Raw genomic sequence first — 26,152 nt, forward strand, 5'->3', positions numbered from 1 at the left:
ACAACAACAACAACAACAACAAAAAAGCCATTTATATCACCACACCTAACCTATTCAGAATCTTAGATATGCTCCCTAATATGGAGAAGTTTTCATAAATGTCTACAAGATAAGTATCTAAAGCACAAATGGCAAAACCACATTCTATGAGTGAATATAGTCATGGAGAATGTAGCGATTTAATCAAGCTGAGGAAAGCAGCCTTAGAAGACTGCCATCAGACTAAGCAACCCAGTGCAGAACTATGATAACCTACAAGTTCCTGCACATGCATGGGACCCTGGGAGAAGCTTCTTGCTTCTGGCTTCATACTGGATGAGCTCCAGCCAATGGGGCCATCTGGGGAATAACCAACAGATAGAAGATCCCTCTCTGTATCTTTCCTTTTGTATAACTCTGCCTTTCAAATAAAAACAAATCTCAAAAATAAATTATATATTAAGAAAACAAAAAATTTATATGCCCTAAAGAGGTAATGGAGCAAATAAGTAATCAAAAGAGAAGTAAGCGTTAACTTTTAAACTTTAGCCGATTAAGAAATTTTTAACCAGCTGGGAAGATTATCGACCCACAAACTCTACCATCCCCTAAAGGAGTGCCTACTCTGGCAGACTACGAGCACACAGGTTATTAAAGGTACTTGAGGGAATGACACGCCTGTTCTGTCCTTTGAAGAACCTGTTTTATATAGTGGGTTGGTGTAGCACAGCAGGCTAGGCTGCTACCTGTGACACTGGAGTCCTGTATCTGTGCCAGTTCAGGTTCCACCTGCTACACTCCTTGCCAACCCCACTGGGAAAGCCCTAAGTGCTTGAGCCTCTGCCACCAAGTGGAAGACAGAAATGGAGTTTCCAGGCTCCTGGCTTCTTGGCAATTTGGGAAGAGAACCATTGAATGAAAGGTCTCTAACTGCCCTTCATATAAATGCACTTAAAAAAAAAAAGTCAAAGAAAGATGAATCATCCAAAAATCAGAGGCTGACCCTTTGGAATGGCTTACATTTTGAAGGAATAATCCTTGACTGAAATAAACTGGGTGAGGAGGGGGAAAGAACCAGGACACATGGGATGGGGCTGGGACACAGAAGTTAGAAAGAGGGCATAGGTGGGCCCGGCGCGGTGGCGCAAGTGGTTAAAGGTCCTCGCCTTGCACGCCCGGGATCCCATATGGGCGCCGGTTCTAATCCCGGCAGCCCCGCTTCCCTTCCAGCTCCCTGCCTGTGGCCCGGGAAGGCAGTCGAGGACGGCCCAAAGCTTTGGGACCCTGCACCCGCGTGGGAGACCCAGAAGAGGCTCCTGGCTTCGGATCGGCATAGTATCGGCCCGTTGCGCTCACTTGGGGAGTGAATCATCGGACGGAAGATCTTCCTCTCTGTCTCTCCTCTCTGTATATCCGCCTTTCCAATGAAAAAATAATAAAAATAAATCTTTAAAAAAGAAAGAGGGCATAGGTAAGTGCAGATGGATGTTCTATCAGAACAGAAAATCCCGCAACTGGGGATGGAGAACACAAGCCAAGCCAAGAAGACAGAACAGTGGCAGGTACGGAGAAATCCTTGGGTCCAACTGTGAAATACTGAATGCATATATTTATGCACAGTATATAGATCTTTAAAACAAAGTAAACACGGACCAATCTAGTGGACAACAGATTAAGCTGCTGCCAATGACATCCAGCACCTACCTGACTGCTTTGCTTCTAACACAGCTTCCTGCTAATGCACCGTGAAGTATCTGGGTCCCTGCCAATCAGTGTGGCTGCTCCACTTCTGACTCAGCTCCCTCCCTGCTAACGTGCTTGGGAAAGCAGAAGGCAGTGCAAGTGCTACAGTCCCTCTTCTCGGGCGGAACACTAGGCTGCAGCTCCTGGCCCCTGGAATCAGCTCCCTGATCACTGCAGCCTTTTGGGAAGTAAATCGGCACAGAAAAGATCTCTGTCGGTCCCTTCCTTCTCTAGAGCTTTGTCTTTCAACTAAGTAATAAGTTTTTAAAAAGGGGGGTGGGGGAGGGTAGAGAATATCAAATTTACCAAAACCATGGATTGAAACTGATTACCATCTTTCCAAATCATTACCAATTTGATGACATCAATGCACAAAACTTTCTAAAGTTGTTTTCATATTCTCTGGACTTGTCTCTAGGAATAAACTTGACTTGAGCTCAGAAATCCAAAGAACAAGAGCTGACAGCAACGTGTTTCCCATTTTATTAATAACTTAATACAATCACCACTCCTATTTAAAGGAGCAGAATAAAGGCAATCTTCCAGTTAAAGTACACGGGGAGGCAGCAGAGAGTAACCCAAGGACACGGGTCCTGCCAGCCACTGAACTCTGACATCTGCTTTCGCCACATCCACCCCAGCTGGTAGACGTACGAACAGGAACCTAGGACAGTTCTCCGTCTCCAAAGAAATAAATCTTTAAAAGCACATTCACACCTGTCATTTTTCCTTTAACTGCCTTCAAATACTTTGATTACTGCCTTAGTCCTTTTTTAAAATTCCCAAATATACCGTTGACATATTTTCTGTCACAATACATGAGGTTCCTCAAAAACTCCATGGTGCAACATGATTTTTTACTGAGCTAACACTGACTAAAATTTGTCTGCTGGCGAATGGCCCTACAGCAATCATAAAACAGCAAAACAGAAGAGGGCAGATTAAAGCAAGAGTGCCAATGACAATCTCAGAGACTGAGAAACAAAACAAAACAAAACAAAAACCTTTATTTTGGCTCACACCTAAATCATTTTCATGATTTTACCATGCATATTGTTCTTCAGGAATCTTACATTAAATATACCCTAAAAAACTAGAACAGACTTTTAATAATGAACAAATTGCATAACTGTATCTCATCCCTCCCCCACACAAATGTTACAAAAGTCCAATTGCTATATCATCACTTATAAATAGGTAAGTCTTCATATAATCTCAAAATACACTGAGGAAAATGTAACTGAAAATCAATATCCACCTTCACGAATACGATGAAATGCTAATAAAGTGACACTAGAAGCCCAGGCACAAAATCATACACAGACACAAGAAGGCTACAGATCCCACTCACAAAAAAATGCACCGAACACATTTGCATTTATTTTCTTTTTTAAAAGCAAATGACAGAAGACCCATTTTACCAGCTTTTTTTTTAAACCTAAGCTTAACATTACATATTTAAACAATTGTCAAAACTTACTAAATTACCAGCTTTCATGCACAACTAGAAAACATCCTTAATTTATATTAAACCAGAAATGTATTACCATTAATGCATTAATATCTTCCATTACTAAATACTGAAAAAACTGAAATTATTTTTGTAGATTCATCCTGGCAATGTTACTTCACAGCAGGCTGACACTACGTGGCTCCCATTTCAAACACAATGGAGAAGCAGGTCCATGCTGGTGTTAGTGTACAATCTTGTCCTAGCACTACTGAAGAGTCACGGTTCACCTTGGATCACGTTTCATAAAAAAGCAAAGTGCATACAGAAATTTACAATTTTAAAGACAAAAAAAAAAAATGGTCCTATTATGTGGTCCCAACAATAAACTCAAAAGTCTATGACAAATAGATGCTCCGATGAGCTGTTTATAAATACTTTAGATTAGGTACAATTATACTGAAAGTTGAGTTCGTTTGAAATCTTCAAAAAAATGTTCCTGTTAATCCTCAAATGGTGCTTGTTATAGTTTAACATTTCTGTTAAATGCGTGCGTTGAATTACTTGTTATCCAAGCGTAGCGGCTGCTCCTTACCATTTATCGTCAAGGACTTTAACTGGCCATCTTCCTCGATTTCTACTCTTTCTTGACCATTCTCGACAATTCTGTAGAAAAGAATTCATTTTAAAGCATTTTTAGAGCTTGTATTATCAGTAAACATGTGTTTTAAAAATTTCTTCACCTGCCACATGAAAAGTAAATGTTTTGGTCTAAAAGCAGCAAGTTAAGCCAAACTACTGACAATCTTTACTTTAAAAAAAGAAAAAAAAAGCTGTCTCAAGCTGAATGCTAAGTACCTGCCGAGTTATACAAACAAAACTAGTACAGGTTTGAAATGAAGACAGTTTCTCATTTATCATTTTAACAGCAGAGAAAACATTACATACTACATGTTAAATGCACTTCATAATTACAGATTCCTTCCATGAATTAACACACTGAGGAAATGTAAAAAAGGAAAAGCTCTAGTTAGCTAGTGTACACATTAAGAGAAAGATTCTCTCATTGCCACACTTGGCACTGTACATCTACAAATCACATTATGGATGTGCAAAGTGAACTGCTGCAATGAAACTACATCTACTTATTAAACACAACAAATACACATCAGTTTACCTCTTTGTAGTGATTTTTCTGCCATTAACTATTTTAGTAGAAGTTGATATAGATTTAAAGTTGCCCATTCCACTACCACCAAATGATGAAGAAGAGAAGGAAGTAATGCCTCCGTGACCCAGTGAACCAAATGAAGTAAATCCTAGAGGAAAACAGAAACCAGTGATAGAAAACTAATACAATCAAAGCTATTAATGCAAATGTGACTCCCACAGGAAGGGAAGGCAGCCTTCCTCAATGACTGAGCAAGAAGGCAGAGGAGGACAGAGCCAGGTCGTCCGTATCTTCAATCTCGGGCTCTACCACTTGCCAAGGATGCCTCCTATCCGTGGGTGACCTACTTGGCACCAGGCTTCACAGAGGCAGCATGTGCAGAAATACATCTTCTAACTCTCAGGAAGGCAACTCTACTTCCTTTCCTTATCTTTGCAATGAGATCACGGGGATAAAAAAAATCAAAGCATTAAAAGTCTAAATTCATGATAGAAACAACACTGTGCTTAATAACCTAAGAAATTAGAGTGAGTTCTACATTCCATGAACATATTCAACTACATGACTTTCATTCTATATACACTAAAACCCACTTTAGCCAGGAATAACAGAGCAAACTTATCTTTCACAAAAAGTTTAACAGGTGGCCTATTTCTAAAATGCTGAAAATAATGTATATACCTGAATATGACTCAAAACAGGTTCTATTGCAATGCCTCATAATATTTTATCAACATTCAGGTTATCGCTCAGTATATCAGAAACGCTAGATTTGGAATATAACCTCTACATCTGGTGTACATTTTACAGTTGTAACCCATCTCCAGTCGGACTGACCATATCTCAATGTTTACAGGGTTAGATTAAACCTGGGGTCACTGGCCTCCTTGGTAGTAAGGACAGCTTTCTCCATAGACAGAGACATCCTAGCCGTCCTTTTTTTTTTTTTTTAAAGTAAAAATTTCTTCACATTCTTTAACCAGCATTCTTTTGTATTTGTTAGTCTACAGCTATTACATTACAAGGTATTGAAGGAGAGTGACTTCTGAAGTCTAATCCTGTGGAGTACCAGCACACTGTTCTGAGCTGAAGCAGGCAACCTAAATATGAGCTGCCATTACAGAATCAGATTTAAAAGCAAAAACAAAACAGCTTGTCTAGATGAAGTTTCAAAGAGTTGGCACTTTTCTAATTCTCCAGGTAGAACACACAGCTGTTTCATGATTTCTGTACATTATTCTGGTGTATAAACTGCCTTCCCATAAGTTAGCCATTAACACTAGAGGCATATGGCTAAGCTTATCACAACTGAGCTAGCATGAACAGGGTCACCAATTCAGGCTGACTGCATCAGGTGGACCCTCCTATATTAGGGTGCCACTTCCTGTCTTTATACTTGGCTTTATTTGCAAGAGTTCAAAAACATAAAACGTTAATTGAAATGAGCTATTGTGTAAATAACCCAAGATATTTTAAACCCCTTTTAACTAAGAATTTCAATCAATGTTGACCATTAATATTAACAGTAACAGGCTTCCCAATATTCCTGGGCCAATCAGGAGGAAAACTAAGTTATTAAACAGGTACACACAAGCCAAATCTATTGACAAGTCCATCAACTATTCTAACAAATGAAACATACACTTCTAACTGATCTAACCATCACTGTAAGCCCTGACTTCTGTTTAGATCACAGAAATTAAATCTAGGAATTCAATACCTGTGTCAAAAGCAGGAAATCCACCTCCAAAGCCTGGAAACCCACTGAAGGCAGAGAAAAACGAACCCGGGCCTCGGCTTCTGTTTCCCCGGGGACCCCTTCGGCTCCCAAAAAAGTCATCAAATGGGTCTTCTGGAAACAAAAAACATACATTATAAAACCTTTGTTCAAGTTTGTTTTCCACGGAAGAGCTGTGATAAGAGGAAAAGATGAGTTAATGCTTTATAACATACCACGCCACTAGGAAACAAAATGTTATCTACACGATGTTATAATTAAGTAGCTCATATACGGACTAACTAAAAGACTGGCTCATGCAACAGTTTAACACAGGCGTTTTGAGTCAAACCTAGGTAACAGAATAAAAAAGGCATTAAGCACAGATACATACATAAAGCTTGGTATCACTACTACACTCTAGTGCATTTTTTAAAAATGCACTTTCATTAACTTCTTGCTAAGACAGTTTTTGCCATCACTGTTTCAACGATGTTTTCACAATCAGGAAGTTGTATTCCAAGACGTTAGAGCCTTCTCCAAAGCAAATGAAAAATAAACAAAAAGATTGTTTTAGTGTGATTAATGATAAGCATAAAAAAAGAACAGTACAGCAAATGGCCAAACTAAAGTTACAGAACTTAACCAAGAATGATTAGGAATTTCTGTCATTTTTCTACGACTTAATGTCTTACAAAAAAATCTTTCAAGGTCTAAAATCAAATCTAAACAAACATTAACTAGCAAATATACCACTGTATTTTAAGATATTATAATTGAAAACACTAACAAATAGGCATTGTATTACAACTAGAAATACTCAACACTCTGAAAATTAAAGTAAGATTAGCCCCATCAGTTCAGTCTTAGTTGTGGTTAGGTCATCCCTTAAGAAATAGTGAAGTCAGGGCCCAGGGGTGGTGACTCACTGGGAAGCCTATGGATGTGGGTTGGGGGGAGGGCTAGGGGCATTGCACCGGTGGGCAGGTGGGGGCATAGGAGCTCACCTCTAGGTAGATGGAGTGGACCTGGGGATCTCCTCAAGTGCTTATCCAGGGTGAGAAGAGGGGAGAGGAAGAGCCCCAGGTCAGCACACTGCCCTGGTGAAAACGTCAATGGGCCTGGATCTTGGGTCTGTGGAGAGGTAAGGCACGAGGCCAGAACATGTGCCAGGAGGTTGGGACTCTGCTGGGCAGGCAGACCTCTGGACCAGCAAATACCCACGGGACTTCGGAAGGCTGGGCTTAAGAACCCATGCACTGCTGAGCACAGGGATTGTGGACTGATTAGGGTAAGGTGCAAGGGGATACGGGGTAGGGAGGACTGCTGTGGGAGTATCTTTCAGGTAAGGAATGACTCCTGAGGGACTCCCAATGACAAGGCCACTGTACTTACAGGTAAGCAAGGGAACAGAGACCTGGTGTATTGCAGAGAAGATCCTGGAAGACTTTATGAGTCAGACCGATGCAACATCTCATCTGGGAAACCTGAGCTGGGCTTGGGCTTGTTACCATGGATCATTGCTGACCAACACACGCCAGTCCACACAAAAGCTAGGAGCCTGTCTGGCAGGGCCAGACCCCAGCACCTGACAGTGAGTGACGAACAGGGAACAGGTCACATTAGACTGGGCCAAGACACTAACCAGCATGAATGTAGGCTGGGTCTGGGATGAGCCAGGCTGGGCTAGACTGCAGCCCGCATTGGTGCTCATGAAACAGACTGGGCTAGGCCTCTGCCCCTGTGGAGCCAAGCACGAGCTGTGCATTAGCACCCAACAAGAACTGGAATGGGTAAGGGTTGGTCAGCAAAGGTCACTGTTCATGCTACGATAGGAGGTAGACTAAGCAGGGCTGGTACATGTACACACCAGTGTGTGTGAGATCTAGCATTTGGAGAGGTTCTGATGGAGCAGCTTAGCAACTCCTCTGACGGAGCAAATTCCCTGCAAGTGAGTGCAAGAACCAGTCAGGGAACAACACAGTCCAGGCCAGGTTACACTACCCACTGGCATACATTTGGCTCAGGTCTGGGGAAGAACAGGCTGGACCAGTTCATTATCACTTGCTAGCAAATAAAAGAATTACAACGGGGTATAGGTCATGTCAGAGCCACAATACCAGGCAGTCCACATTAGGGCTGGCACTGGGGGCTGGCAGGGCTGGGCTAGGCTATACCCCCCACCAGTGTGCACTGCAAATGGGGGTGGGGCCGGGCCCAGCCAGGCTACAGCACCCACTGGCAAATGCTAAGGTTAGGTGGATCATGCCAGACTGGGTCAAAGCAGCAGCAAACCAGCACACGTGAGACCCAGGGGGTAGGGAGGCAAACCAATAGGGTCTTTGCGGGGAGTGGGGGACCCTGCTGAGCCACTACCCCCACTGGAGAGCGTGAGTTGGAATAGGGGCAGACCAGCCCAGACAGTGACACAATACTAGGTGGCCTACATGTGTGGTGGACCAGGGCAGAGTCAAGCTGGGCCAATCTGTACCTTCTGCTGCATGCATAAGCCAGAGTGGGTGAGGGTTGGTTGGGCTTTGCCTCAGCATCAGCTAGTAGATGCTGGCAATGGGAGCTAATTCTGTCAGACTAAACAGCAGAACCACCTGGATAGTTCAACACACAGGAGTAGGAGTGGGCCCATCAAGCAAACAGTGGGAACCTCCCTCTTGGGTTGTTACTCCGACTAGTGAGCATAAGAGCCAGGACTGGGGGCAGGCATGGACAGACAGATAGTGGTACCCGCAGACACCAGTGTGGACTGGATAGAGGGGCTGATTGGGATGAATGAGGCTTCAATGCCCATCCAAACACATGAGAGCTGAATGGGATACGGGACAGACTAGACCAGTCTGCTGTACATACTGGCAAGCGCAGGAACCAGGACAGGGGATGGGCCTAGCAGGGGTTATGTGGGGTCACTCCGACCAGGATGCAGCCCCCACTGAATTGCATGAAGGCCAAATATCTGGTGGGCAAGATCAGGCCAGACAGGGCTGGACACAGAACTGACCCAGCAATTGCATACACCAGTGTGTGCGTAGGCCGATTCGCGAAATGGACTGTGCCAAGACCTGTATGTACTGTCAAGTACACACAAGAATCAGGTCTGGGATGCCCTCAGGTGAGGCTTCTTTGGAGATTCTCTACCAACTGAACTTCTGGACTCAAAACCCCAACCACGGAGAGAACTGCAGATTCCGTGGTCTGACCATGCAGTGCAAGTGTCAGAGTCGGGCCTCATTAATGGCTTAGACGGAGCCATGGACAGCATATTCAGATGCACATGGAGGATATGGCAGTATACTAGAGCCTGCAAAGGACACCAAGTACCAGACAGAACAATCAATCAGCTACCCTAGCCAAGCACTGGTAGTGAATATCTGGGCAAATGGAGACTCTCAGGTGAACTATGCCAGCCAGTTGATTCTGGAGAGATTTCATAGTGACTGGAGTGTTGAGATTGACAGCAATTCAGAATTGGACATTCTGGTAGTCTGTTTTCATCCCTGTCCTTAACTCACTCTACCTTGCAAATAAATCCTTAAAAAAAAAAAAAGTATTCTCAATTTTCAATTTAAAAAAGAAAGACCATTCGCTCTCCCTTGAGGATAGAATGGACAACAGAAAGGGGACACAAATGCTGAACTTCAAATCAATTCCAGAGCCAGGCACAAGTGGCTTAAGTCCCACATGAGAGCCGGTTCTTCTCCTGGCTGCTCTACTTCCCTTCCAGTTCCCTGCTTGTGGACTGGGAAAACAGTGGAAGACAGCCTAAGGCCTTAGGATCCTGTACTCGTGTGGGAGACCTGGAAGAAGCTCCTGGCTTCTGGCTTCTGATCAGCTCTGGCCATTGTGGCAAATTGGGGAGTGAACCAGCGAATGGAAGATCCTTCCTATCTCTCCTTCATGATGCAAGTCTGCCTTTACAATAAAATTATACAAATCTGGGCCCAGCGTGATGGTGCAGTGGTTAAGGTCCTCACCTTGCACGCCCGGGATCCCATATGGGCGCCAGTTCTAATCCGGGCAGCCCGCTTCCCATCCAGCTCCCTGCCTGTGACCTGGGAAAGCAGTCGAGGACGGCCCAAAGCTTTGGGACCCTGCACCTATGTAAAACTAAGGTAAACTGTTAGCCAAGAAATGTTACATGATGAATTGTGCCATATTCCAACACTGGAGTCTTAATTCCCAGTGATTATGTATGTCAATTTGGAATTTTTTTTTGAAACGATTATGCTTAAAATGGACTCATTACAGTGGGCCCTAATCCAGTAATAACCACCGATATGCTAATCAGAAGGAGATATTTAGACTTACTAAGTGCAGAGGATACACAATCTGGGTCACAAGAAGAATGCCACTTAAATCCAAAAACCATCCGAGATCAACAACGAACAGGCTTAGGACTTACTCTCCCTTCAAAATGACACCTTTGTCTTGGACTTACCAATTGTTTAGTGAGACATTTCTGGCATCACTCAGTTTGCAATACTGAACACATTACAAACTACAATGTTACGGACCCAGTGCAGTAGCCTAGTGGCTCAAGTGCCCACCATGCAAGTGCTGGGATCCCATACGGACACTGGTTCTAATACCAGCAGCACTGCTTCCCATCCAGCTCCCTGCTGGTGATCTGGGAAGGCAATCGAGGAGGCCCAAGGACTCCCCATGTGGGAGACACAGAAGAAGCTCCTTGGTTCCTGCCTTCGGATTGGTGCAACTCCAGCAGCTGCAGCTATTTGGGGATTGAATCAGCAGACAGAAGACCTTTCTCTATATATCTGACTTTCCGTTAAAAAACAAATAAATCTTTGGGAAAAAAAAAGCACAATGTTACAAAACTTGTGCTATGCTGATGTGACAGTTTAACTGCGTAAATCACCCCCTTGGCAAGCACCGATTTCCCACAAGGGCCAGTTTATGTCCCAGATGCTCCACTTCCTGCCCAGCTCCCCGCTTATGGCCACAAATGCCGTGCAGGACAGCCCAAAGCCTGGGACCATGCACCTGGCTATCCGACCACTTGGAGAGAATCAACAGGCGGAAGATCTTTCCTTTTCTCTGTGGATACGCCTTTTCAATCAAATGAAATAAATCTTTCAAAAACAGAACAAAAACCCTTATGGTGCATCTTTTGGAAGCTGGAAGAATTCAAACAGCAGGTATTCGTAGGCCATTACCTATAGGTCTGCAAACAGTGCAAAGTCGTCCGATGCTTCAAGGATCCCCACAGATTTTAATTCCTTGGGTTCTACCACCAAGGCAGCTAAGGTTTCCGAGCAGGTACACTCTCAAGGCACTAGTATAAACTTTTATTCTAGACAAACTTTATGTAAGCTGTCACAAAGGAGACTGGGGTAGTTCCATGTACAATTTATTGTTCAACCAGCAGTGCCTCCAGCTCCGGCCCGCTGTGCTCGTCCTCACTCAGCAGCTCCTCACACTCCTCGCTGAGTTCGTCCACATCCCCGGGACTGGCTTCGTCCTCACTGGATATGAGCTCCAGTTCCTCACTGAGCAGCTCTCCCTGGTCCCGGCTACAGCCTTCGCTCAGCTCATCTTCACTAAAGAGATCCAGTTCCTCGCTGCTTACCACATCCAAAACCTCACTGTTCTCTTCACTTGGGATGTCTTCCACTGTCTCCTCATAAACAGGCTGGTCTAGTTCTTCACTAGGCTCCAGGTCATCACTGGCCATCTCCTCGAACCCTGGAGAGTAAAATGACTGACTCACTACATTACACTTACACCAGTGCTCAGAAAACCCGGGCTGATTTTGACCCTCAATACAATTTTACTTCCCCCCAAGTCTGCTTTACATAGTTCCATGTACCCAAATGATTTTCTACCACTACATTAAATGGGCTTTCATGGAGGAAAAAACTACTTAGGTGCTAAAATTAAGGGCTCTCTGGCAGTAACTGTAAAGCTTACTTTTGCCCTTCCCCAGTAACAATAAAAATGAAGATTTGTCTCTAACAGATTCAAAAGGCACTGTAATTAACGTTTTCATCTCTTACAACACCATCTTACTCAGTAAATGGTGTTCAGCAAAGATTAAAAGTTACAAAACTTCCTAGTTCAGATTGGGCACAGATAGTTTTTCCATTTTGATAGAAACTCCATTTTGATAGGAGGCTTTTCATCGTTCCACATCTGAAGTTAAATATGGCCAGCTAGCCTCAATGTTCTGCATTTTTTCCAACATGTTGGAGTCAGTATTCTGTGCAGATTTAAATCTACATTACTGCCTTTCTGAGAGCTGCTGTGGTAGAGGAGGCTGAGCTGGTCCACCAGGGCAGACTGCAGTGAGCAACCACCCGGGCCACTACGCACTAACTCTGCAGAGCCTGGTGCTCAGGCCCAGAAGTGCCCGTTCTGCCCACAGCCTGGGCTGGAGAGCGTGAAGCGTATAGGACATAAGGCTCTGCACTCTGACAACTGCAAGGCGCAGCTCAGAAGTACTTCACAGCTGATTATGAACTGTCTGTGGAAGGCAACACTAGGATTAAAACAAAAAACTAAGAAAACTAATTTGCTGTAATAAAAGGACATTGTGATTGCGGAGGAAAGAGGACTGGATGTTGCTAAGCATCCACTGCAATCAGTAAAGCAGACCCTCCTCCCAGGTCCTGCATTCACTCAGCTCTACCACTCAACATACCACCAGCCGGCTGTACAGTTACTTCATACACGTAGTAGCCATGGAGCAACTTCTTTTCCTGAGTGCAAATCCTGACAGCCTGAAAATGGAAGTCACCTAGAACACCTACAAGAATGAAGAAGCATCACTGCCACACTAATGATGAAAAACATGGGCTATGCTACTGGTAAAACTTGAGCAATTATGCCTAAAATGGAGTATTTAACTTCAATAAGACTAACTCATCCTTGCGCTACAGAATAAAAACTTGCTCCTTCACATTTAACTGTAATCTCTAGAGCTGCTTTACTCTTTTAAGAATCACTCAAGGGGGCCCGGAGGCATGGCCTAGAGGTTAAAGTCCTTGCTTTGAACACCCCAGGATTCCATATGGGCGCAGGTTCCAATCCCGGCAGCTCCACTTCCCATCCAGCTCCCTGCCTGTGGCCCGGGAAAGCAGTCGACGACAGCCCAAAGCCTTGGGACCCTGCACCCACGTGGGAGACCAGGAAGAGGCTCCTGGCTTCGGATCGGCATAGCATCGGCTGTTGCGGCCACTTGGGGAGTGAATCATCGGACGGAGGATCTTCCTCTCTGTCTTTCCTCCTCTCTGTATATCTGACTTTGTAATAAAAATAAATAAATCTTTATTAAAAAAACTTTAAAAAAAGAAATCACTCAAGGAAAATCATTGTAATAACAAACTGTCATCATCCCCCACTCCCAGCACCCCAAGAAAAATATAAAATTACAATTAATTCACTATGAGATTACAGCCCCTTACATTTTTTAAACACCATGTTAAGAAAAAACTGACATTCCACATGGCTAAGCCACAGAGGGAAACACCTACACCCCACATCAAAGAGCCCAAATGTCTCTTCCAGCTGCACTTCTGATTACAGCTTCCTGTTGATGCACATCCCAGGAACCAGATAAAACTGGCTCATTTGCTTGTATCCCAGCTTCCCCACATGGGAAATTCAAATTAAGTAAGAGCAATAAAGTGAGTCCTGGCTTGAACCAGGCCCAACCTTATAGCTTCATGCATTCAGGGAGTGAACTAGCAGATTAGAGCAGTTTAAAAAAGAAGAAAAAAGATGTACAACCGCCTATACAAAATGTGCTTTAAACTGTCTGGCCTCTCAGCCTCAAGTCGTCCTGTCACCTCCAGTTTTCTTTAGACCACAAGTCAGCACAGGGCAGACGTTTTTCACCTGTCCACTAACTGAGACATTCCAAAGCATCCAAACCCATTGAACCCCCAACACTGCAAAGAGCCCCAAAACAACTCAAGCCTTGCCTTGCCAAAGCTTATTATGAGACGCAAAGGCAACTTATAAGGCACAAAAGATCATCTAATTTAACTTTTTCTTAGAATAGTAACCTCAACTATGAAAGTTAATTACGAAAACTTAAATGTACTATTGCATATGGAAAATCTGAAATAGTCCAGAATCCAGAACTTGTACATTACCATGTGCACTATTTACACGAAACCTTGTCGATAGTTATCTTGTATTTGTGGTAGCAGTAATGAAAGGAAACTTGTTCTTAACTATGAGAAGACAACAGTCCTACACCCTTCTTAACATGGACATTCCCCTGCTTGGCTGCAGTTACACGCCACATCAAAGTGTAGTACTCTCTTCAAGTCAAGCCATGCCATGAAATAGGAATTCCTCTTTGGAACAAACTGGAGGATTACATACCAGGCAAGTGCAGCGAACTACTCCTCTTCACGCCTATGCGAGGCAGAGGATCCACTTGTGTCCCTGTATTAACTGCAGACACACGTCTTCGTTCTTCCTTCTGCATAGCGGCTGCTGGTGTGCGGTCTCTTCACCACGCACCAGGCAATGAAGGAGAGAAATGCAGGATCTTTCCTCCCTCAATGAATCAGACAAAACTGGCCAAAGCAAACATACAGTCCTGCTCTCACAGGTCAGCGCACACAGACAGCAGCTAATAAGGGACCTGACACTGACAGCCACGGGAAAGCCTAGGGGCAGGCATCAGGAGTAAGAGATGCAGTTAGTGAAAAATCCACTTTCTCAACAGCTGAACAGCACGAAATCTGCTCTGCCTCCATCAACACAAGCTCCTCCCCTGACCCTCTACTGCCTTTGCCTTAAGGGGGGGGATCCTTTCTTCACTAACTGTAAATATAGACACCACACACCATTAGAAGGAAAAGAAATGCAAGAAGAACAGATCAGATGCATTCTCAAAAGAAGAGCTATGATGGATGGCAACATTCTATGGCAAATTAATACAAAAATCATTAATGCGCAAGAATGAAACAGCATTTCCAAGACAGCACCCTTAGCTGGGCAAAAGCAAGAACTTGGGGCCTTGCAAAGAGAAAGAAAATGTACCAACACTTCATTATTGTTCCTTTGTAGGTTCCAAGGCTTTCAAAAATGAGGTTTTACAGTGCCTATGTTGCTTCAACACAAAGTTTATTAACAAAATAACATAATAACAATGTTAACTAAACAGAAACAGCAGTTGTCAATCACCATTTGGGACACAGACACACTATGTCTCATCAATTATGATTCAAGTGATTTAACTTACCAAAAAAGTCGAATGAAAATGGGTCTCTTCCACCAAAAAAGTCCCTGAAGACATCCTCTGGATTACGGAATGTAAAGCCAAATTCAAAGGGACTGTCAAAATGACTTCCACCTGCGGAAACACAGCATATCTCTTACTTCACAAATTTTGGCATTTTAGGCAGGCATTATTTGCAGATTATTATGTAAATCATGGCAACCTTTCCTAAATCTGAGATGGTCAAACCTAAAACACAAGCTTTAGAAATGCACATACCCTAGAACTGACAACCGAGTATGCAGAAACCAATTCTCCAAAGTCACAGAAATGATTCCTTCCCGGGCCAGCATTACCCATAGCTGTGCCTCCAACAAACCACAGGTGCACCAGGTCCTCTTGTTCTACTTCTGATTCAGCTCTGCTTGCAGCCTGATAAGCAGTGGAAAATGGTCTAAGCCTTTGGGTTCCTGTCACCCTCATGGAGACCTAGAAGTATTTCCTGCTCCTTGAGAGCCTGGCCCAGACAAGGCTGTTGCTGCCACTAGGGCAGTGAACCAGCAGATGGAAGATCTGTCTCTCCCTCTAGCTCTGAATTTCAAATAAATGAATATCAAGTATTGCTCACTCTCTAAATCTACAACAGCATATATTACACATTGTACCTATCCACATTAATGACAATTAAGAATAGCTTCAGGAGCCACCTGGTAGTGGAGGCCACCGGGCAAGACAGTCGCCTCATGCCTACTTCATATGAGCCAGCCACCATGTGCACATAGTGAGCTGCTCCCAGGCGGCCAGTGCGCCATTTGGTGCCAGGCCCTGTGTGCTGGCCACCCGGCAGGGGAACTCTGGGATTTTGGTTCTCTGATGAGCTGCTTAGGTAGCTCCATGCTGAACCCACAGTGCTTTGGAGCCATGAATCAACTCTGAAGATTCCCAATGACAGCTGTAATTACGTAACAATACTGAGCACCGAATACCAGTTCATTCAAAAGCTCAGACTCCGGGCATGCCCAGCAGGATGTCCCCATTACCTGCCATGATGATGGATCAGCAGACGGGTCACAGTGGGCAGGGCCATGACATTAACACTCAAGAACCATATCTGGGGGTGGAGTGTATGGGGGGTATTTGGGCCACACCCTGTAGAAATTCTAACCCCACTGGAGACTTAGGAGAAGGGATGGTGACAGTCTAAGCTGGGTGAGACCAAGGAGCTTAGCCACAGTGTTTAGGGCAGGGACTGAATCAGGCGATGGGCTGTGCTGAGCCAGAGTGTGAGCCAGAGTGACCGACTGGCATGCTTAGCATGGGCTGTGATCAGGCCCGGATGGGGAGCTGGGGAGAGACTTTGGGTAGGTGAAGGTTCCCACCAAGGGGCGCACACGCTGGAATGGGGCTGCGTTCTGGTCGGGACCGTTGTAGCCTCCTTGGTACAAGTGTGGACTGGGATTTGGCACACTGGGCCGGGTCAGACTGTAACACCTTCTGGTGTTCTGGAGGACCAGTGTAGATGTGGGACGGACTAGTCCAGGTCTAAACCCCTACTGAGCCATGTATGTGCTATATGTGGTACATCCAGCAGCAAGAACCAGAATGAGTTGAAGGCCAGTTAAAAAAAAAAAAAGCTGTTGCTCCTGCTAGGACAAGAGATGAACTGAGTGGTGCTGGCCCACGGACCCAGTGGTAAGCGTGAAACCTGGCACCAGGAGGGGCTCTGAGGGAGGGGTCTGAGCCACTCCTCTGACAGGACACGGATCCTTCAAATAAGAGCAAGAAGCACGGAAGGAAACAGCCCGGAAAAAGTGCACCACTGGCATACATTTGGCATGGGTTGAGGGCGGACCAGGCTGAGTCAGTTTGCGTCCTTCACTGGCAAATCCGACGCCAGAGCAGAGTGTGGGTCAAGCCAGGTTCGGTCGCGACAAAAGCAGGATACAACACAGAATACCAAGGTGAGCCTGCCTGTGCCAGATGAGACCACAGCACCCAACCAACACACGTGAGAATCAGAAAGGGGAAGCAGAGCCAACAGGGGAATAGTGGGTGGTTCCCGTGCTGGGTAGCTACACCCACTGGAGAACATGAGCTGGGACCAGACTAAGTAGGGCTGCAGCACCTGTGCGCCTCATATGGACCAGATCAGGGAAGAGCCAGGATGGGCACACTATTCCCACTAGCGTTAACAAAATGGGAGGGGGTGAGAGCTGTTGGGGCTTAGCCGTAGCAGAAACTGGCACGAGGCACCATTACTGTCAAGTCTAACCACAGGGCCACCTGGACAGAGCACAACCGAGAGTGAGCGTGACCTGGGAGGGAAATAGTGGGTTCCCCCTCTTGGGTCAACACTCCCATGGGAGGGCACAATAACAACTAGGACAGGGGCTGGGTTGGCTAGACAGAGGCACTCAACAACATCCGTGAGGGCTGGACAGTTGAGCTGGCTGGATGGAACTAAGCTCCATTACCCTTCGACATTTACAAGAGCACAATGGGATATGGGGCAGACTGAACTAAGCTGCTACACATGCCGGCAAATCAGGGCAGGGGCAGGGGGCAGGGGGTTATTGGAGATCACTCCCACTAGGCTGCAGCTCCCATTGGTGTGAAGGCCGAGTACGTGACGAGCAGAACCAGGACGGACTACAACACCCATTGATTCCAGTGGAAGTCGAGGCTCAAGACGGAATCAACCCAGCAATTTCAACCACCAGCTGAACAGGGACCAGAGAAGGTCTCCCCAAGAAGCTGTTGAACTTATCTGGACAATAAGATGCTGGACTCTATGCATGGTATATGCTTGCAATGAAGGAATCTCAACTGAACTTGAACTGTGGTTATGCAGCAAGGTGGAGGAATTCACCATGGGGGGAGGGTTAGGGGAATGGTGGGGGGAACCCCAGTACCTATAAAACTGTGTCACATAATACAATGTAATCAATAATAAAAAAAAATAAAAATTAAAAAAAAGAATAGCTTCAGGGCTTTAATTTTTGTAAGTGATGAATCAAGCTGCTCACCACATAACAAAACCAAACTCTGGTGACATCTTGAAGTAAACCTATTTTAGTTTTTTTTTGCAGCACAAGTTACTCTTGTGCTGACTTGATAGTATAAACACATTACAAATTACATCCATGCCATATACACATGCACTTATAGGATAAAATATTAACTTTTAATCAATTTCTCCTTGCTCTCCACTTCAGCCCACTTCTGAGGATGTATGTTAGCTACTATCACAGACTCTAACCAAGGCACTAAGAAATTCACAATTCCAAAACAAGACAAATTCAGCTCTTTGTAAAGATCAAAGAAACCTATCACATACATACCTCCTCCGCCACCGTTTAATCCTTCTTTGCCGTATCTGTCATAGATGTCCCGTTTTTTAGCTATAAGTTGTAGAGAGAGACATTAAACTCAAGTATTTTTCCATACCTTTGAATTTCAATAGGTAAGGAATTTCCCAAGTTATAAGTCAGCTTTTAATGTTCGGTTATAAGAATTTTAAGGATTTGGGGCGCGGCGGTGAGGCCTAGCGGCTAAAGTCCTCGCCTTGAATGCACTGGAATCCTACATGGGCACTGGTTCTAATCCCAGCAGCTGAACTTCCCATCAAGCTCCGTGCTTGTGGCCTGGGAAAACAGTCGAGGATGGCCCAAGGGCTTGGGACATGCGGCGAGTGAACCAGCAGGCTCGCTCGCTCGCTCTCTGTTTTTCAAATAAAACGTAAACAGGGACAATGTGGTAGCTAGATAGGCTAGTTTTCCATTTATAAGTGCCACACTCCATATTTCCAATTCAGTGCTCTGAGAATGACCTGGGAAAGCAATGGAGGACAGCTCAGCAGTGTGGGTTCCCGCACCCACGCTGGAGTGCCTGGTGGCACTGGCTCCTAGCCTCTGGCGGGCTTAGCTCCAGCCATCTGTTGCAGCCACTTCAGGAATGAACCAATGGATAAACGATCTTTCTCTTTCCTTTTTGCTGTAAATATGCCTTCCCACAAAACTAAGTCTTAAAAGATCCTTTAAAAAAAAAAAAAAAAGACAGAAAAGTATACTTATTACCAAATACAGCAAAACTGGTCATGTGCTGCTAACTGTTGAAGCTGAAGGGTGGTTACTGTGGGTTCTTTGAGGGCCCAGTGCAGTTGCCTAACAGTTAAAGCCCTTGCCTTGAATGCGCCAGGATCCCATATGGGCACCGATTCTAATCCTAGCAGCCCTGCTTCCCATCCAGCTCCCTGCCTGTGGCCTGGGAAAGCAGTCGAGGACAGCCCAAAGCCTCGGGATCCTGCACCCATGTGGGAGACCTGGAGGAAGTTCCTGGCTCCTGGCTTCAGATCAGCGCAGCACATTGCGGTCACTTGGGGAGTACAGAAAAGCTTCCTCTGTCTCTCCTTCCTCCCTTTCTGTATTATCTGCCTTCCCAATAAAAACAAATCTTTTTAAAAAAAGAAACTCTTTGCAGAGTGACTTACTACTTGATCTGATGTAGACACGCTTAGGTCCTATGTGGTCACTGATCCACTCTCCTAAGTTTGCTAAATGTCTCCACCTTTACTCACCCCTGGGTTTTTGCACTCTACAGCACACCGAGGCCTTGCTGGTAGCTGAAGTCTCGGACACTGTTCCACGCACCTTAATAATCTGCATCTAGCTGCTCTCTGACTTTTCACCTATTTCTGAAACCAAGCCAACAGATCTAAAAACAAATAACATTTGATACCTACAGTAGTCTAAAAAAAAATCCGAAGCCTTACAGCGCTCAATTACCTTCTCCACTGAAGAAGTCCTTTCAAACAGTAGGCTTACCCCATTCACAAGGCACTATTTTCAAGCAGGGCAATGGTGACGTCAGATGGTCCAAGTAACAACGTACAGTGATCTGAGACCTACAACACTACTTCTTCAGACTGAAGGTATGTACACAAACCATTGTCCAAGTGCCATCTTGGCAGAAAATGCTGGAAGTTTAGATGCTCTTTCAGCACTCATACTTAACTGTATGAGCTGAAATCATTTTAACAAAAATGAAAACTCAGTGGCTCCCAGACTCACCTGGGAGTGATCCTATTACATCGGTCTTGTGGAACACTCCAATTTCTCGTCCTGTGCGGCCACTCTAACCTATCCCCCAAAGTGCCACAGAAGGCCAGCATTACTCACCATCAGATAACACCTCATAGGCTTCAGCTACTTGTTTGAATTTCCTCTCTGCTTCTTCTTTATTCTCAGGATTTTTATCTGGGTGCCACCTCAGTGCCAGTTTCCGGTATCTTGGGGGAAAAAAAATTAAAATTCTCAATCATACCAGAAATTCAGAAATCAACTGGATTTTCAAACCATGATCAAGCAAATAGCTCCAAAGCTGCTAACCAGTGAGATAAACTCCAATTTCAATTGTAACGTCTCCCTTGCTACCAGAATAAATTATACAACTTCTAAATTCACAGAGAAGTAACAACATCTCCAGAAAAAGGAAAATGTGAGAATCTGATGATCAAAATGTCCATTTATTTGTGGTGATTAAGTTAAGCAAGTATAAAAAGTTGATGGAGAAAAGGGATGCTGATTAATGTTGATTCCAGATTCCCTCAGCCAAGCCACTCCATTCACATCAGCCAGACAAGGGAAACCAGCAACTACAGAAGGGCAACATCTCCTCTAGTTCAGATTCAAGGTTCAAACACGACTTCTGCAAAAATTCTACAAATACACTCACAGTCTGTTTCAAGGTTTTAATTAGCCTAATAACCATCTGGTTGTTTTTTAAGGCAGATATAAATCTTCCATCCACTGGTTCAGTCTCCAAGTGACCACAACAAACATAGCTGGGTCAATCTGAAGCCAGGAGCCATGAGCCGCTTCCAAGTCTCCCACGTGGGTGGCAGGGTCCTAAGGCTTTGGGCCACCCTCTTCTGCCTTCCCGGACCACAAGCATGGAGGGAGCTGGATGGGAAGTACAACAGCTAGGACACTACGTGGTGTCCATATGGGATCCAAATATGTGCAAGTAAAATATTTAGTCACTAGGCCATCTTCCAAGGCCCCAGTTAACTATGCGCTTTTAAAAAACTAATTAAAAATCTATTTTTTATTCATAAATATTACAGAGAGGGAGAAATCTTTCATCTGCTGGTTCACTCCCCAAATGTCCAAAATAACTGAGCTGGGCCAGTCTAAAGTTGGAAACCAAGGGCTTCTTCTGGGTCTCTCATGAGTGCAGGGCCCCAGGGCCTTGAGCCAACCTGTGCTGCTTTCTCAGACCATGAGCAGGAATTGGGCTCAGAAGTCAGCAGCCAGGACTAGAACCAGTGTTCATGTGGAAGGCCAGTGCCACAGGCAGAGGATTAGCATGCAACCACGCAGGTCCCTTCTACAAGCTTTTTCAAATACCAAAAACAAAATCAACACAATATAAATAGGGTAAATGCTAAAGGTGGCAATAAGAAGGGTGAAAGAAAATACCACTGCTCTGGTGTAGCAAATTAAGCCACTTCCTACACCATGTTTCCTGCATCCCATTACACATTAGTTCAATTCCCAGCTTCTCCACTTCTGATGCAGCTCCCTGTGAATACAAAGGAAGAAGCAGAGAATGGCCCAAGTACCTGGGCCCTTGTACCCACCTGGGAGAAATCCAAAGAAGATCCTGGCACCTGCCTTTGGCCTGGCCCAGCTCTACTTATTTTGGACATCTGGGGAGTGAACCAGCAGATGGAAGATCTGTCTCTCAGTAAATTGCCTTTCAAATCAACAATGAATTTTACGTGAGGGATGGGCACTGTGGCATGGCAAATTTAGCCTCTGGGGACACTCACAGCACTCCTCAGAATGCAGGCTACCCTGGTTCCAATCCAGCTTTTCTTAGCAATATGGCTGCACATGCTAGGGACACTGCATCCATGTGGGAAACCTGACCCAGGTCCAGCTGCTACAGGCATCTGACGCACAAACTAGAGGACAGAAGCCTTCTCGGGCCAGGTGCCCAAATGGGCGTCCATTCATTTCCTGGCCGCTCCACTTTCCATCCAGTTTTCTGCTTATGGGTGAGAGTGGATGGCCCAGATGCTTGGGACACTGCAACAACATGGGACACCTGGAAGAAGCTCCTGCCTTCAGATCATCTCACTTCCAGAAACTGTTGTGGCCATCTGGTGCATGAACCAGCAGAATGGAGGGTCTTTCTCCTCCTACACCTATGATTTTCCAATAAAAACAAATAATTTTTTTTTTAAATTTTTAAAAATCTCTTGGACCTGGCACAGTGGCCTAGTGGTTAAAGGCCTTGCCTTGAACGCGCTGGCATCCCATATGGGTGTGGGTTCTAATCCTGACAGCTCCACTTCCCATCCAGCTCCCTGCTTGTGGCCTGGGAAAGCAGTCAAGAACGGCCCAAAGTCTTGGGACCCTGTACCTGCGTGGGAGACCTGGAAGAAGTTCCTGGCTCCTGGCTTCAGATCGGCACAGAACCGACCTTTACGGTCACTTGGGGAGTGAATCATCGGATAGAAGATCTTCCTCTGTCTCTCCTGCTCTCTCTCTCTCTCTCTCTATATATATATATATGTATCTGTGTAATAAAAACAAATCTTTCAAAAAAATTTTTTTTTCATCTCTTGATATCCATCTCTCCCACTATCCTTTCAAGTAGAAAATGCACTGGCAGAGGAGGACAGACTTAAGCCTAGACCAAGAATCTTTACCAGTCTTTTCAGCAGTTGGCAACATACCAAGGCAAGGACATTGTATTCAACTTAACTTGAGACACTGAACAAAAGCTGTGGCTTAACTATTATAACCTAATTAAACATGGATTCTAACAGTTTGCTTTTATAGTACCGTGGACCTAAACATGTGATAAAACAGATCCTGTTGAAGATGCTCAAAAACGACAGATCACATCAAAAAGACTAATGGAAGGAATCTGCACTAGTTAATAATCACGTAGATTCAACGCAAGAAGGATCTTCCTCTCTCTTCTGTTAAATCTGACTTTCCAATAAAAATAATACATCTTAAAACAAAAAAGAACCCCAAACCAACTGTACTGCAAGTAGCTCTTTGGGAATATTTCATATTCCAAGTACTTTGTTTTAGTCTGCTTTGAGCAGATACGGGATTCACTATCGCAAAGCACAGTACCTGAGTAAGCTAAGGAATGAACCAACAAGTAAATAAATACTAGGCCTAAATATGAGAAGACAAAGAGCACTGTTTGACATTCAAAGGCAGCATCCCACACCAAGAGCCATTTTAGTAAGCAAAGTTGTAACACCATTCATCAATGTACAATAATGCAGATAAAATATCTCAAAAATAAAATAACTTACGCTTTTTTAATATCCTCGGGTGAGGCATGTTTTTGCACGCCTAGAACTTCATAATAATCCACCATGTTTTAACACGTTGCTGCAACTAATCCTGCAATTGAAAATCTCTGGTCAGTAACAAGTCAATCAAAGTTGCAGAAAGCTGGGGGAAGGAGAAGGGAAGGGAAAGCAGCTGAGAAGGAAAACAAGGCATCGGCTCAGGCTCTGGAGGCCCACAGGCCATCTAGGCCATCTCCCAAGGCCTGTCACTAACCACAGCCTGCCCTGCTGCCACGGCTTTGTCTGATCCAAGGCTCATCCTTTAAGATCCTTCTTCTAGATTTAGAAGGGGGGGAAAAAAAAGACTCTGAAATAACCTAATAATAGCGTCGACTAAAAAAACGAACAGGTGACTCAGCTCTGCAGCAGACACAGGTGGCCACTTGACCTCCAACTGACAGGCTCACTGGGTCTTGTTCTCCCAGACCTGGGCTGTGCTCAAAAGAGTGTTTCTGCTTTCAATTTACTCCTGTTCCAGGCTTGAGGCCAGACCGAGGATCCCAACATGAACACACTGTCCCTAGCATGAAGACCACGCATGCACAAGACTCCAACAAAGAAACCCATTCCTCCATTCCATGGCCTCAACAGGTTAAAGCTTCAGCCCTCCCACACATGCAAACACTGCCTACATCCAAGAACCAGAGGTGGAAGGCAGAGCATCCCTTCCGCAGAGGTCACTGTGAGCTCCACCGGTATGTCTTATTTAATCATGTACAACAATGCAAATCCGCTTTGCCTGCTCCAAAACTGCAACAGGAACTTCCGGTCCTACAAAAATAAACTATACATTTTTAAAAAAGGAAAAAATTTTGAGTTACTGAGAGAGACAAAAAGCTTCTATTTGCTAATGGCCAAAACAAAACCAAGAGGCCCAAAAGTCCATCTGAATATCCCATTCAAGTAGGCCCATTTTCCACACATAAACAGGAAGCTAGATCAGAAACAATTCTTGTTGGGATTCAAACCAACACTCCTACGGCATACAAATGATGGGTCGCGATGCTCTGCCCTGCAAGCTGCTGTTTCAAAGATATTTCCCTATTAAATTCCTTCTAATGTGATCAGCTAGTTGTGGGGGTCTTGAAGCAGCCTACTAGGCACTGCCGGGAGAGCCAGCATTCCACATGGGAATGCCAAGTTCCACTTCCAGCTCCTTCACTTTTCCTGTTAATGTGCCTGGGAAGCAATACGTGCTGCTTCACCTAACTTGAGCTCCCGTCACCCACGAGACACAAAGATGGAGTTCCTAAGTTCCTGGCTTTTTTGGTCATTTGGGGAATGAACCAACAGATGGAAGTCTTTTTGGTCACAGCTTCGTGGCAAAGCTGGATTACATCTCCACCTACAATGCTGGCATCCCACACAGGCACCAACTGGGATCCCAGCTCTTCTACTCCCAATCCAGCCCCCTCCTAACGTGCCTGGGAAAGCAGCAGATGACCCACGTAACTTGGACCCTCGTATGTGAGAGACCCAGAAGTCTCAGGCTCCTGGCTTCAGCCTGGCACAGCCTAGCTGTGAATGGACAGTGAATGAAAATTCTATTAACATTGCCTGCTGCATTGTGGATCCTCCCTCCACCCAAATACGTGAATAAGGAAGGTGTGGAAATAGTGGTCTCACCTGCTTTCCCCCAGTCCTTGACCCTTCCCACACAAATCAACTGTGTAAACATCATTAAAAACAAAATTTAAGGGCCCAGCGGCGTGACCTAGTGGTAAAGTCCTCGCCTTGAACGCGCTGGGATCCCATATGGGCACCGGTTCTAATCCCAGCAGTTCCACTTTCCATCTAGCTCCCTGCCTGTGGCCTGGGAAAGCAGTCAAGGACGGCCCAAGACTTTGGGACCCTGCGCCCTGCGTGGGAGTCCTGGAGGAGGTTCCTGGCTCCTGGCTCCAGATCGGCACAGCACTGGCGGTTGTGGTCACTTGGGGAGTGAACCACCGGACGGAGGAGCTTCCTCTCTGTATATCCGCCTTTCCAACGGAAATAAATCTTAAAAAAAAAAAAGAAAGAAAGAAAAAGGACGGGAAAAGACAATGGGGGGGAACATGATTGACTGGGGCCCAGGCTCTGTGTCTCCCTAACTTTGAAATGTTTATATCAAAACACACACACACACACTTCTTTGTAATATGGGAGATGTAGTCCCAGAGAGTACAAAGCCATAACACAACATACACAAAATCTTATCCATTACCTTCAAAAACTATGACAACGTAAAAAAGCTACCATCAAACACTATCCTGGAAAAATAAGGGAATCTGTATAATACAACAATAAGATTCCACAAAAGGCACAATCCCTGAAAAAAAGGAAACCATTCTAAATGTAAGAAAAGCATCCAAGAGGACAAAACATCCAACTTCCAAGAACCTAACAGAGACCTGAAAGAGTATGTGTAATAAAGTTCTTACAGGGAATCAAGACGGGGTGAACCCTTGGTCTGGCAGCTGCCATGCCGCGAGGGCTCCCTGTCCCCAGCAGGGCCCCTGGGTTAC

General features: G+C 44.9%; 1 protein-coding gene across 5 annotated transcripts in view; it reads right to left on the bottom strand.

Annotated features, from left to right (window-relative positions):
* Nucleotides 1-26,152, bottom strand: part of DNAJB6 (DnaJ heat shock protein family (Hsp40) member B6) — a 59,000-nt gene that overhangs the window by 19,599 nt on the left and 13,249 nt on the right. For 2 of the 5 annotated variants that reach the window (XM_040984365.1, XM_040984363.1), the window contains exons 2-8: nucleotides 23,610-23,700; nucleotides 20,443-20,552; nucleotides 18,607-18,666; nucleotides 15,290-15,400; nucleotides 6,064-6,195; nucleotides 4,350-4,491; nucleotides 3,768-3,838 (exon numbers count right to left, since the gene is read on the bottom strand). In XM_040984365.1, the coding sequence (XP_040840299.1) occupies nucleotides 3,768-3,838; nucleotides 4,350-4,491; nucleotides 6,064-6,195; nucleotides 15,290-15,400; nucleotides 18,607-18,666; nucleotides 20,443-20,552; nucleotides 23,610-23,674 (691 nt within the window). In that variant the 5' untranslated portion in view covers nucleotides 23,675-23,700. Of the gene's footprint in view, nucleotides 1-2,706; nucleotides 3,839-4,349; nucleotides 4,492-6,063; nucleotides 6,196-11,315; nucleotides 11,776-12,730; nucleotides 12,836-15,289; nucleotides 15,401-18,606; nucleotides 18,667-20,442; nucleotides 20,553-23,609; nucleotides 23,701-26,152 lie in introns of those variants that run through there. The other 3 variants (XM_040984364.1, XM_040984367.1, XM_040984366.1) reach the window with 3 other exon arrangements.

Source organism: Ochotona curzoniae, unplaced genomic scaffold (genome assembly GCF_017591425.1).
Source record: "Ochotona curzoniae isolate NIBS_2020 unplaced genomic scaffold, NIBS_Ocur_1.0 contig_4105, whole genome shotgun sequence".
In the NCBI taxonomy this organism is placed as follows: Eukaryota; Metazoa; Chordata; class Mammalia; order Lagomorpha; family Ochotonidae; genus Ochotona; species Ochotona curzoniae.